The 11,435-nt window shown below is 58.9% G+C and overlaps 1 protein-coding gene across 3 annotated transcripts in view; it reads right to left on the reverse strand.

Moving 5' to 3' along the window:
- CACNA2D2 (calcium voltage-gated channel auxiliary subunit alpha2delta 2) overlaps positions 1 to 11,435 on the reverse strand; it is a 128,976-nt gene that overhangs the window by 5,144 nt on the left and 112,397 nt on the right. For 2 of the 3 annotated variants that reach the window (XM_042823319.1, XM_042823320.1), the window contains exons 7-23: positions 9,845 to 9,976; positions 9,708 to 9,765; positions 8,409 to 8,459; positions 8,231 to 8,330; positions 6,982 to 7,140; positions 6,758 to 6,865; positions 6,532 to 6,610; positions 6,325 to 6,374; positions 5,935 to 6,024; positions 5,778 to 5,846; positions 5,566 to 5,640; positions 5,096 to 5,170; positions 4,574 to 4,645; positions 4,370 to 4,441; positions 4,229 to 4,290; positions 3,092 to 3,168; positions 265 to 325 (exon numbers count right to left, since the gene is read on the reverse strand). In XM_042823319.1, the coding sequence (XP_042679253.1) occupies positions 265 to 325; positions 3,092 to 3,168; positions 4,229 to 4,290; positions 4,370 to 4,441; positions 4,574 to 4,645; positions 5,096 to 5,170; positions 5,566 to 5,640; positions 5,778 to 5,846; positions 5,935 to 6,024; positions 6,325 to 6,374; positions 6,532 to 6,610; positions 6,758 to 6,865; positions 6,982 to 7,140; positions 8,231 to 8,330; positions 8,409 to 8,459; positions 9,708 to 9,765; positions 9,845 to 9,976 (1,390 nt within the window). The remainder of the gene's footprint in view (positions 1 to 264; positions 326 to 3,091; positions 3,169 to 4,228; positions 4,291 to 4,369; positions 4,442 to 4,573; positions 4,646 to 5,095; positions 5,171 to 5,565; positions 5,641 to 5,777; positions 5,847 to 5,934; positions 6,025 to 6,324; positions 6,375 to 6,531; positions 6,611 to 6,757; positions 6,866 to 6,981; positions 7,141 to 8,230; positions 8,331 to 8,408; positions 8,460 to 9,707; positions 9,766 to 9,844; positions 9,977 to 11,435) is intronic. The other variant, XM_042823321.1, reaches the window with a different exon arrangement.

The following is an 11,435-nucleotide window of genomic DNA, read 5'->3' on the forward strand; positions in this document are numbered from 1 at the left end:
AGGTGGAGGGCCACGTCTGTCTGTCCGTCCGTCTGTTCATCTCGGATTTTCAGAAACTATACCTATATATGCACGTGCATAGGCAGGGCCACGCCACGTCCATATATACCGCGCTGACCGCAAGCCCCCGGGGGGGACCTGTGCCACCATCACCGTGCGGCACGCGGGCACACAACACAGAGCGGCAGGGGAGGTAGGCAAGGCGAGGTGGGAGCAGCGGGGCCGGGGGGATGCACACCTCGGCAAGCGCACACACAGAGCTACCTGGGAGCAATGAACACATGTCCCTCCGACTCAAAGCTGTTGGGCAGCAGGTATTCAAAATCTGCAACAGAAAGGCGACGTTATCCAGTGGGGCTGCAAACGGAGATGCTGGGGGGCTCAGGAGGGAGAGAGACGGACAGAGAGAGGGCAGGGACAGAGACCGGCTGCGTTGGTAACAAGAGAGAAAGGAAAGCCGTCGTGCTGGCCGGAGGCCCCCGCGGCACGGAGTGCCCACCAACGCGCTGCCAGCATGGGGAGGATTTGGACCGAATTGGCGTCGGAGCATGGTTGGCTCGGTTGGCGGCACGCTGGGACGCGTGCACCACACGCATATATATGCGCGCGTGGATATATATGCATGTTTGGTGGCGTCTCTCTCTTATTAGGGTCATCGACAACGGGAGGAACCGCATGCTGTGCTCGTGGAGAACCGCCGAAACACTTGGTCATCGGAGAGAAAAGGAGTTTTCAGGCATCGGCATGGCCAAACCAGGCACCTTGACGAGGACAGTCCAACCCGCGGCTCGCCAGGGACAAGGGCCGAGCAATGCGCTGTGGGATCCTGCTGCAGGCCCCCCCATCCCTGGGGGGCCCAGCCGCAAGCCCTCGGCCACCCCGCTCCTATCTGGGGGGTCCTCGCTCCCGGGGATGTCCCCTAGGGGCAGCGGTGGATGCGTGTGTGGGGAAGTGACATCCCTGGTCCCCACGGTGTTCCCCCTCCCACAGCGCGTTGTGCGGCTGGGCAGTGAGGCGCGGCCAGAGGTTGGACTGTTGCTCTCCGAGGGCTGTAGGCAGGGACTGGGAACAAGCCGATGAGAGGAGGAGGAGGAGAGGAGCACAGAACGCTCGCACTGAGCCCATCCGCATTGCCATTGCAGGGGCAAGGAAGGAGGCAACTCAAGGCTGATGGGACAGGGCTGAGGGGGACACCGCTGCCCGCTGCCGCTCCCTGGCTCCCGGCCCCACTGTTCCCTCCCTGTCCTCCCACTGTGGCCATGTAGGTGCCGTATGATGTGGGTGTGCGTTTGGCAGGGATGTTGCCATGTCCCACCATGGATGACACCGGTGACAACCACCTGGCTGTGTGGGGTGACCGCCTGCAGACCCCGATGCCAGGACATCAAGCCCTGGGGTGAGAGCCGGTGCCTGGATGGGGCTGATGGCATCCCTGCAGGGCAGGGGACATGCAGCACGGTGACATCACAGCCCCAGAAAACCCATCCCAGGGGGCAAGGGAGCGGCGGTGAGGGCACCGCTGGGGTCCCTGGGCCCCGTCCCTCCACCCCACATCCCCAGCCCTGCTCTGTACAGCCCTATCCCGTTCAGGTTGAGTTGTCTTGAGGGGGGGGGAAGGAAGCAGAGGAGCTGGGTTTGGGGCGGGGAGAAGAGAGCCGGAGGGGTGAGAGCAAGGAGAGGGCAGCGAGAAGAGGGTTTGGCAGAGGAGGAGAGGGATCCCGGCTAGCTACTGAAAACCTCGTTCATCAAAAACGATTTTGGATGAGACCGGGCCTGGAGCAGTATCAGGTCGGATTTTAGAGAGATGTGCAGGAAGGGAGTGGGGTCACCGTGGGAAAGCTCTCATGAACATAACAAGACATGTCGCTTCCAAGTAACAGGGGGCTGGAGGAGTGGAGGAGGAGAGGACGAGGAGGAGGAGAAGGAGGTGGAGGAGAAGGAGGAAGAGGAGGAGAAGGCAGGGTCGTGGCGGTTTGCAGGTTCGGCAAACGGGCAGGGAAATGGGCAAGCAAGGAAGGTGGGAGCCGTGGAGGCAGGGCTGGGGCCGACACGGGGCGGGACGGGTGGTGAAGGTGAGTGGTCTGAGACTGAAAATACTTGCCCTTCATTTTGATGTTTGGTACTGTGTGAATCCACCATAGAGAGAAAGCAAGAAAAACAACAAACAAAAAAACAACAAACGAAAAAAAAGGGGGTTGGGTGGAAAGGGGGGAGGGGGCACAAACAATATTTTATTCAATCGCCGTTTGAATAAAAATATTGTGTATCATAATCATACCAAAAGGAAACCTCTTGCAAAAAACAACACGTAAAAGAAAAGGAAAAAAAAAAGTAAAGAAACAAAAAGGCCACAGTGAAATAATAAAAGATGCCGAGATATCACTAGAGAAATATATATATATATTCAGTACTCCAAAGGAAAATGCGAGTCAGCAGCAAACACTTGCAACAGTCTCGGTACAGCGATGCTCGCACTGCGGGGCATGCAGAACGGCGGGCAGGGGGCGGAGGTGGGGACCCCCCTCCCGGGGTCTGGGGGCTCCTGGCGGCCACAGGGGCCGAGGGCCGGGGGTGGGAGCTGGAGGCTGCGCCAGCCCCACTGTCGGGAGAGGGTGGGGGTCCAGGGGGGGGGGGGAGAGGGGGCCAGGCTAACACACAAGTACACGGATTCAACCGAAAGGAAAAAAATCGAAACCAACCGAAAGCGAACTCATTGAAACAATAAGAATGGTTGAAAGCAAAGAACTGTAATCAAACAAAGGAAATAAATAAACAAAAAAAGACCCATGCAAACTTTCACAGGCTTGGCAAATTCCCTGTGCTGCAGTGCTATCCTGGCCCCAGCAGTGCCAGCCACTCGGGTGCCACGTGCCAGCACCTGGCCCTGGCGCAGCTGGTCCTGCCTCGGGTGTGTGCGCTCACCTCCTCGCGCCTCTCGGGCTCGCTTTTTAGTTTGCTTTCCTCTCACAGCTATTCTCATCCCTTTTCTCATAGGGTTTGGCTTCGTTCTTTCCCCCCTGACAGCCGTATCTGGGGGGTGGGCAGGGGCAGAGGGTGTGCGGGGGTGCACGGAGGGGAAGGGGCTACTTACACTTCACTTGCAGGATCTGGTCACTGAGGTTGGCCTGGATGTAGTAGGTGCTGTAGGGGGGCAGGACCAGCCCCAGGCTGCGGGGGAAGAGCAGATGGGCAGCATAAGGCATCATGCAGCAGCCATGGGCATTGTGCGGGCATCCATGGGGCACCCAGGACAAACATGGGGCACCGAGAATTCCAGGGGCACTCATAGGCATCCTGGGGCATCCATAACCATCAGGGAGCACCCACTGGTATCCTGGGGCACCCAAGGCCACCATGGGGCATTCATGGCCACCATGGAACATCTGTGGCCATCAAGTGGCACCCAGGGCCACTCCAGGGCGCCGAGGGCCATTGTGGGGAACCCACGGCCATGACTGGGCAGATCACAGCCATCCTGGAGCACCCAGGGACATCCTGGCCTACCTGATGCCACCTTGGTGCACCTAAGGATGTTGCTAGAGCACCCGGGATTTCCCCATTGCCCCCAGGGCCATCTCCTGGGCAGAGGCAGGTGACAAGCCAGCCCAGCCGAGGTTGAGATCAGCACTGAGGGCAGCGAGTGCCTGCCTGGGTACCTGGGAGATGTGTGCAGAAGACAAACCAACTGTCCCCAAAGAGGGGGAGCCAAAAAGAGCTGTGACCCTCAAACGAAGGGTCAGAAGGTTCCCAGTGAGCGGAGAAAGGAGAAAACTCTTATATGGCCAGTGGCTCTGGGAGAATCCATGCACCAGGAGGGCTCGGCACATGAAAATGTGAGATGGGGGTGGGGAAGGAAGAGATGGGAGGTGGTCCTGGGGCTGCCGAACCCACGGAAGATGCTGTGGGAGTGTGCCAGGCTGGTGGGCTCTGGCTGCAGAGATGTGGTGGCATTTGGTGACAGCATTCACGCCCAGCGCCGAGCTGGGAGAGCGCCGTCTTCAAGGGTAGCACTTGGCGGTCCTGGAGGTCTTTTCCAGCCCAGAGGATTCTGTGGTTCTACAGATGTGGAGGAAGCTTTGCTCTCCATCTCCAAAGCAACATGTGCAATGACCTGGAGCGCACCTCTGCCACTCCCTGTCTGTGGGACACGCTCGAGGTGGCCTCGGAGACCTCTGGAGCTCCTCGCATGTGTCCCCATGCTGGCACAGGTCCCGCTGAGGCCGCTCACCTGTAGTTGGTGCTTTTGATGGGAGCCCACGTGTAGGTCCTGAACACCTCATCGATGTATTGCTGTTGGATGGGGGAGGTGGGTCAGGGCTCTGCATGCTGACACTGCCCCATGTGCCATGCCCCCTCCCTGCAGCATTACCTCATCCAACGACTTGATGAGTGTCTTGATGAACCTCTGCCCATCGTTCCCATCAATCATACTTCTCCGGATCTGGGGGACATGGAGAGGTGTGTGAGGGCAGTCTGGCTCCCGTGCCACCAAATATCACCTAGGGATGGTGACTGGTCCCCAGCGACAGCCCAGTGGTGCCAGCCTACATTGCCGTGCCCCAGTCCTGCCCACCTCCTCCTTGTTCTCATCCTCCAGCTCGGCGTCCAGGAAGTCCAGCGTCACTGGCTCACGGAAATTGATGATCTGTTGGCGGAGGGGGAGGGCTTAGGAAGTGCTCAGGGCTCCCGCAGACATTGCTGAGCACAAACAAACTCATCACAGTCCCCCACCCACAATGGGACAGAGCGGCTGCCGTCACCTGACGGGCATCCTGTTAGCATGGAGATGGGTGGAGTGTGACATAGCTGCCAAAGAGACAAATGGGCCCTGGCGGTGCAGTTCCTCACCACTTCGTCCTCGCTCGCTGCCCAGTGATGAATTCCCACAATTAGCTCCTCTGCAGGAGCTGGCTCTCCTGGACAAATGAGCCTCTTTGCCCAAGATCCCTGGGAATTCCTATTTCTCCTGGGTCATGGCAAAATCCTACACACTGCTGTCAGGAGGGTGGTGGGAGCTTCCCACATGCTATGCCTCCTGGCCACGGTGTCCCCCAGGGGCAGAGGTGTGGTCCTAGCCAGGGGCACACCCGCTCACCTGGGGCTGCAGGTTGGGGTGCAGCAGCACGTAGCCGTTCAAGTCAATGGCGAAGACGTAGCCATTGGCTCCCAGCTGTGGGGGGACATGAGGAGGGGTGAGCTGTGCCGATCCGTGGTGAGCCCATGCCACCCCTGAGCCCAGCCTCTGCAGGCTCCCAGCCTCCCCCAGGGTTCATTTTTCCTCTCCAACCCCCAAAGTTCAGCTCCCCCTTTTGTGGAGCCCTGGAATGGGAAGCATGCAGGTGCAACGGAACCCAGCCATTTTCTTCTCTCCTTGACTATGAATTTTGTATTCTGAACCACTGCCCATTGTTTCTGCAATTGTCTCTGCTCTGTGCTCCCAGGTGCAACATGCCCACGACCACAGGCTATGCCACCCTGCTGGAGGTGCCCAGGCCATGCTCAGTACTTCAGTGTGGCACCAGGACCCTGGGGCAGGGGCAGACGGGACAAAAGCTCCCCACGCACATTGTATCTTGGTGTCAGCTTCTTGATGTCGTTCAGTGCCACATCGATCCCCATCACACCCAGGATGAGCTGGTTCTGGAAGGCAGCACAAGGCAGCAGAATCAGTGGGTGCACCCACACCAAGCCCTTCAGGCAGCACTCACGGGTGCTCACGGGAGCTGTGCTCACCCTCTGGCTCCACAGAGGGGTCAGGACCCCAGGAGTGCTCCTACCTTCCTGTCACTGTTGTCCTCTGTCAGGTTGAACACAGGCAGCGTGCCCGTCACCACCAGCCCCAGCCCCTGTAGCAGCACAGGAGGTGTCACCCAGCCTTGTGGTGGCACCTGGCTGTCACACCACACCGGGGCTGTGCCAGGTGGGCATCCTTACCAGAGCATCCTGGTAGACGTTGGTCCACTGCACCTGCTTGGCACGGTTCCCAGCCAGCACCATGGGCCTGCCCAGCACATCCAGGTACTCCTGCAGGGACAGGGGCAGGGACAGTGAGACACGGGGCACAGACACCTCCTGCATGCTCCTGTCCTCTGCACGTGCAGGATGGAATCCCAAAGTGGGGCCACAGAGGTGCAAGCATGGCATCTCACAGGGAACAGCTCTCCCCAAGGGTACATGGCAACAGCCCATACGGTGAGGGAAAGGGGCAGGGGGTACTGCACAGGACGTATTCCAACAGCACACAGTGTTTTGGGGCCGGGCAGCTTTTTGGTGTGCCCCAGAGGGCAGCTTTGCCTGCTGCTGTGTATTAGCACCCCGCCTCACCTGTGTGTTGATGCGGATGGCACCAATAGAGGGGATTTCGAAGTAGTAACCTCGGAAAGGAAAGAGAGATGCAGGTAGAGAGCCAGCATTCTGCAGCATCTGTCCCACTGCCTGCCCATGCTGCCAGCACCACTGCCGGCCCCCAGGTGCCAGGTGACCCCACATCCCAGGGGGTGGTTCAGCCACGCGTGCCCAGCCCCTGCTCACCTTTGTTGGCACATGCCATCCACTGCAGCGGGGTCACGTCATAGTTGTGCTGCCCCACAGAGAAGGTAAAGACACGCACCTGCGGCACAGCGTGGCTGTCAGGGCACATGGCAGCACTGGGATCCTGCTGCAGGGCCCCAAGCTTGTCCTGTGACCCCATCCCCATGGTGCTCAGAGCCTGCCAGCCCCTGCCCATCCTCGTTGCCAGGCAGTGGGGAGCGCTCACCGTCTTATTGGGCCAGTTGTACTTCTCAAAGACATCCTGCACCCGGTCCTCACCACCGTCCGTGAACATCATGATCATCTTGTTGCAGTTGGCACGCGTGATGTTGGACTGCGAGGCAGAGTGTGAGTTGAGAGACGGCGCACAGGGAGAGGGATGCTAAACCCCAGCACCCATGGGTGCCTCTCAGAGAGCCCCCAGCACCCATGGGCACAGCCTTGGCTCACATTCTGCAGCTGGTCGAAGGCATACTCGAAGCCAGCCTTGTAGTCAGTCGTGCCCTTGGCCACCATGCCCTGCACATCCTCCTTGAAGACCTTCTTGTTGCGGATGTTGGCCTGCACCAGATGCTTGAAGCATGACACCGGCTTTGCCTTTTCGTTGAACTGGGAGGGAGAAGAGAGAGTGGAGGGTCTTGGGAAGGAGAGCCAAAAGCAGCCCCAGCAACACATCTGTTCATTGCAGGGGATTTGGATCAGATAATCCAACTCAAATGATTCCATGAGTCTACAGTTCTGTGATTCCATGACTCTATGTTTCCATGATTCCGCAGTTTCATGATTCTATGGTTTAGTGATTCCATGATTCTATGATTCCATGACTCTGTGGTCCTAAACTCACGAGCTGGAGCATGTCCCAGCAGTACAGGGACACTGGGGAACTGGGGACACTGGAGTGATCTCAACCTGAGTGTGCTCACCCGGCACTTCAGGAAATCAGTTTGCTGTTTTAGAGACTAGATTTCTGGCTTTTCCAGTCCACACAGCACATCCTTGGCCAGCACTCTGCTTATGGTGGGTCAATGGGCACATCCTGCTGCCTCTGCAGCGTGCTGCATAGCAGCAAGTGAGCAGGGAATGAAGGGTGATGGAACAAACCCTGTAATTGGCATTCTGGTACGTGTCTGGGGCATCTGGGTATGGGTGAGGGAACACGTGGTGCCGAGCTGAGCTGAGCTGAGCTGAGCCGAGCTGAGCTGAGCCATGCTGCATAGAGGCAGCAAGAGCAGGTGCTGCCTTCTGCTTCTGCTCCGTTTCCTGGCAGCAGGGACCGCATTAGGGGAGCAGTGATGCGGTAGAGGGGCCAGACATGCTAACGAGCATCGACGTGGTCACGGCTGGGGGGGGGGGGGGCAGAAGCTGCTGGCAGCACAGCTCGTCTCCAGCACGGCCACCACACTGCACTATGTCATGGGCTAGTGGCACTGTTATGCAAGCCAAAGCTATTGTCCACCAGTAACCCATGGCTCCCTCTGACTTTGCTTGGGGCAACCCCAAGCGGCTCAGCATTGTTGGGCTGATAGCCACCATGCCCCCAGCACTCCCCAGAGATCCAGGACCCCTGAGGAGCATGGGGCAGGGCTCAGCCAGGCAGGGCTGGATCCCTACGGCTCTCCTTGAGCCGGCCTTGAGCTGCCCAGCAGCTGCCAGCAGCACCATTTCAGGATTCCTTGTAAAAGAAAAGAGCAGGGCTCACTGAGGCCACGTTGACGTAGTCATCATCCGAGAGCGTGTCCAGCATCTCGTGGACCGAGGTCTTCATCAGCTTGAGGGTGAGGCCGCTCACACTGCCGCTCCTGCCACAGAGAGGGGAGTGGGTACTTGGCATGGGGAGGGGGAGTGTGGGGTGCCCACTGCCCGCCCGCTCTACTCACACATCCACGATGATGACCATGTCCTTTGGGGATGAAGCACCCTGGATGTACCTGTGGGGCACAGAGTGGGGTCAGTGTGTGGCAGGAGCTGTGCTGGGGGTCCCTAGCCCTGCTGATGCTGTGGCCCCACCAGGTGGGCATGCAGAGAGGCACGGCCAACTCGCCGCCGCATCAGCTTAACGAGCTCTAAATGCTAAACTCCTCCATCATCGCAGCCCTTTTCTGCACGCTGATTGTGCTGACACATGCATCCATATTAAAATGCTATTTACCCCCCTGGAAGCTTCAAAGGCCAGGCTGATGAGGTTATTTTTAGCTCTGAAATAATAACGGCGTGGAAATCATCCTCCCACCCCCCAAACAATCAGGAGCGCTTTCTCACCCCATGGATGCACCCAGGCTGTGCAGAGGCGTCTGGCTTGGCCCCAGCCCTGTGGCACTGTCCTACAGAGCATAGGGATAGCTCTCCCCCTGCCCCAACCCAACCCAGCACTGCTGTCGGGCCGGGGGCTCGGCTTGTTCCCCCCGCCTGCTTCCTGGGAACTGAGATGCTGTCTGTAATGGGTTGTGGCACCGCATTTGTCTCCAGTGTCCCACTCAGATTAATACCCAGAGCTCTGCAGGAAAAGGCTTTATTTAATAGGGCCATTTGTCAAGGAGGGGAAGGAAAGCGAGCGGCACTGGCAGCCGTTGCCATCCGGTGGCTCTGCCTGTCCCTGGAGAGGCTGGTGGCACAGCTGGGACAAGGGGACCCAATGTGCCCCACAGGGGGCTCTGGGGATGGAGCTGCCGGGGATGCTGGGGCACAGGTGGGTATCATCAGTGGAGCAGTGTTAATTGGCATTGCCAAATGAGCACGTCTACCTGGGCTAATGGGGAGTGACTCCATCATACCCAGTGCAGCATGTGGCTCAATGCAGCCTGCAGCCAGCACTTAGGCACCACAGTGCTGGCACTGCCTCTGCTGTCCTTCTGGTTCCCTGTTTGCTGCAGGAACGCTATGTGGGATCGGTGAGGGGCACCTCTCCCTACACCATTGAGATCTGAGGGCTTATCTCCACCCCCCACCCCCCACCTCCCCAGTGCTGGAGGAGGGGAGGGAGCGGGAGCTGAAAGCCGCAGCCTGGCTGCCCCTGCCTGTGTTATTGTATCCATTTTCCAACGCCAACGATGTGTGAAATGAAAATTGGACAGAGCTGGCTGCTCACAGCACCGAAGCGCGGCGTGCCGGGGGCAGCGGGGAGGGGGCACAGGGGACAGGGGCCCTCGCTGTCCCCCCCTCAGCCACTGCCCCCTTACCAGGGCCGTCTGCGCACGTCGTACAGGTCGATCTTATTGGGTGCTCTCCATGGGGTGGCTGTGGGGAAAGGCGAGCGTTGAGCAAGGGGGACCTGGGGACAGGGGACCTGGGGCAGGGGGCTGCCCACATCACACACCAGGATAGTAGCGGGTGACGCCGGTGGCGCTGCCGAAGACCTGCCAGAGCAGGGAGGGATCTTCCTTGCGGTTCTCAATGAAAACGTCCTCCAGTGCCTGCGTCCAGTTCAGCTCGTTGAGGATCACGGTGGCTGCAAGGCACAGACCGGGCGGTGGTGGGGACGCAGGGGACAGCGGGCACATGGCACACCATCTCCCTTCTACCCCTTCCCCAGGAGCCTCGTGGGGCCAGGCTGCACCAGGCCCTGCTCTGTGCTCCCGCTGTCCCCCGCACCTGACGCTGAAGCAATTAAGATGCCGTCAAACAGAGGTTTTAAATTATTCAGCTATTAAAGCAGCAGATAAGCTTCCGGCAGCCTCAGCCCACAGTTACTCAAATGGGGCCGACAGCATGCGGGGACAGCGGCACGTCCCCATGGGCATGGGGCTCCTCCTGGAACCCTGATGGCTGTGGGGCCCTGCGGTGCACCAACACAGCCAGGAAACCCCCTGTCCCCTTGGTGACAGTGAGGACTGCCACCACTGGGTGACGTGTCCCTAAGCCTTGCCTTGGGGCAGCACAGGGCTCAGCACTCTGGCGTGCAGCAGTGTGTCCCCGTCCCACCTCGCCCTCATCCCCATCCCCTCCCCACCAGCAACTGATTGCAGCTTTAATTAAAAGTGGCACTGTAAATAAAACACATATAGGATATCATTTGCATGTGTAGCCAGGGGTGACGGCAGAGGGTGGCTCTGCAGGGTTTTAATCAGTGCATGGGGATGTGCTCTCAGGACTGTCCCCAGCCCGGTCCCCAGCAGGGTGGTGGCTGTGCTCCCGCATGGCACCAGCACTGCATTGGGGTTTGGAGTGAAGAATGCTTCCCCTAGCCCACTCTGCCTCCCCTCACTCTTATCATTTGTCTCATGAGCCGCTTGGCCTGTGCTGTCTGGGTAATAAAACTAATTGCAATTTCTAATCCAGAGATGCTGATGTGGTGAAATTGCTCCGGCAACATGGCTCTGAGTGTGCGAGACAGGAGCATGAGCTCTGTCCTTGTCACCTTGCCCAGGAACTCTTGCCAAGTGCCAGTGAGTGAGAGCGTAGGGGGTGCGGGGCCATGTGGGGGTCGTGTTCCTCAGCAGCAGTGCCTGGGCTGGGCGCAGTGCACGGATGGAATCAGGCAGGGAGCAGCTCCCGCTCTGTGCAGAGCAGCCACTAGAGGGAAATGCAGACCGGCCGTCACCATGTGTCAGAGGGACTGTCGCTGCGTGCAGCTGAGCCGGGAGAGCTGGGAGAGCTCTCGCTGCTCAGGAACTGTCACCTCTCTAAAGTGGACATGTCAGCCTGGCCCAGATCCACAAGCTGGTGTGGCACATCCTGCTCTTCCACCACACACACCATTGTTCATCTATCTGTTCATCCATCCACCTGTCCACCCTTCTGTTCACCCACCCACCTGTCCACCCTTCTGTTCACCCACCCATCCATCTATACATCCGTCCATCCGTCCATCCATCCATCCACCCACCCATCCATCAATCCACCTATCTGTCCATCCGTCCTTCCATCCATCCATCCATCCATCCATCCATCCATCCATCCATCCATCC

This window comes from Centrocercus urophasianus, unplaced genomic scaffold (assembly GCF_019232065.1).
Source record: "Centrocercus urophasianus isolate 14NV4802_14NV808 unplaced genomic scaffold, USGS_Curo_1.0 seq_22, whole genome shotgun sequence".
Taxonomy (NCBI): Eukaryota; Metazoa; Chordata; class Aves; order Galliformes; family Phasianidae; genus Centrocercus; species Centrocercus urophasianus.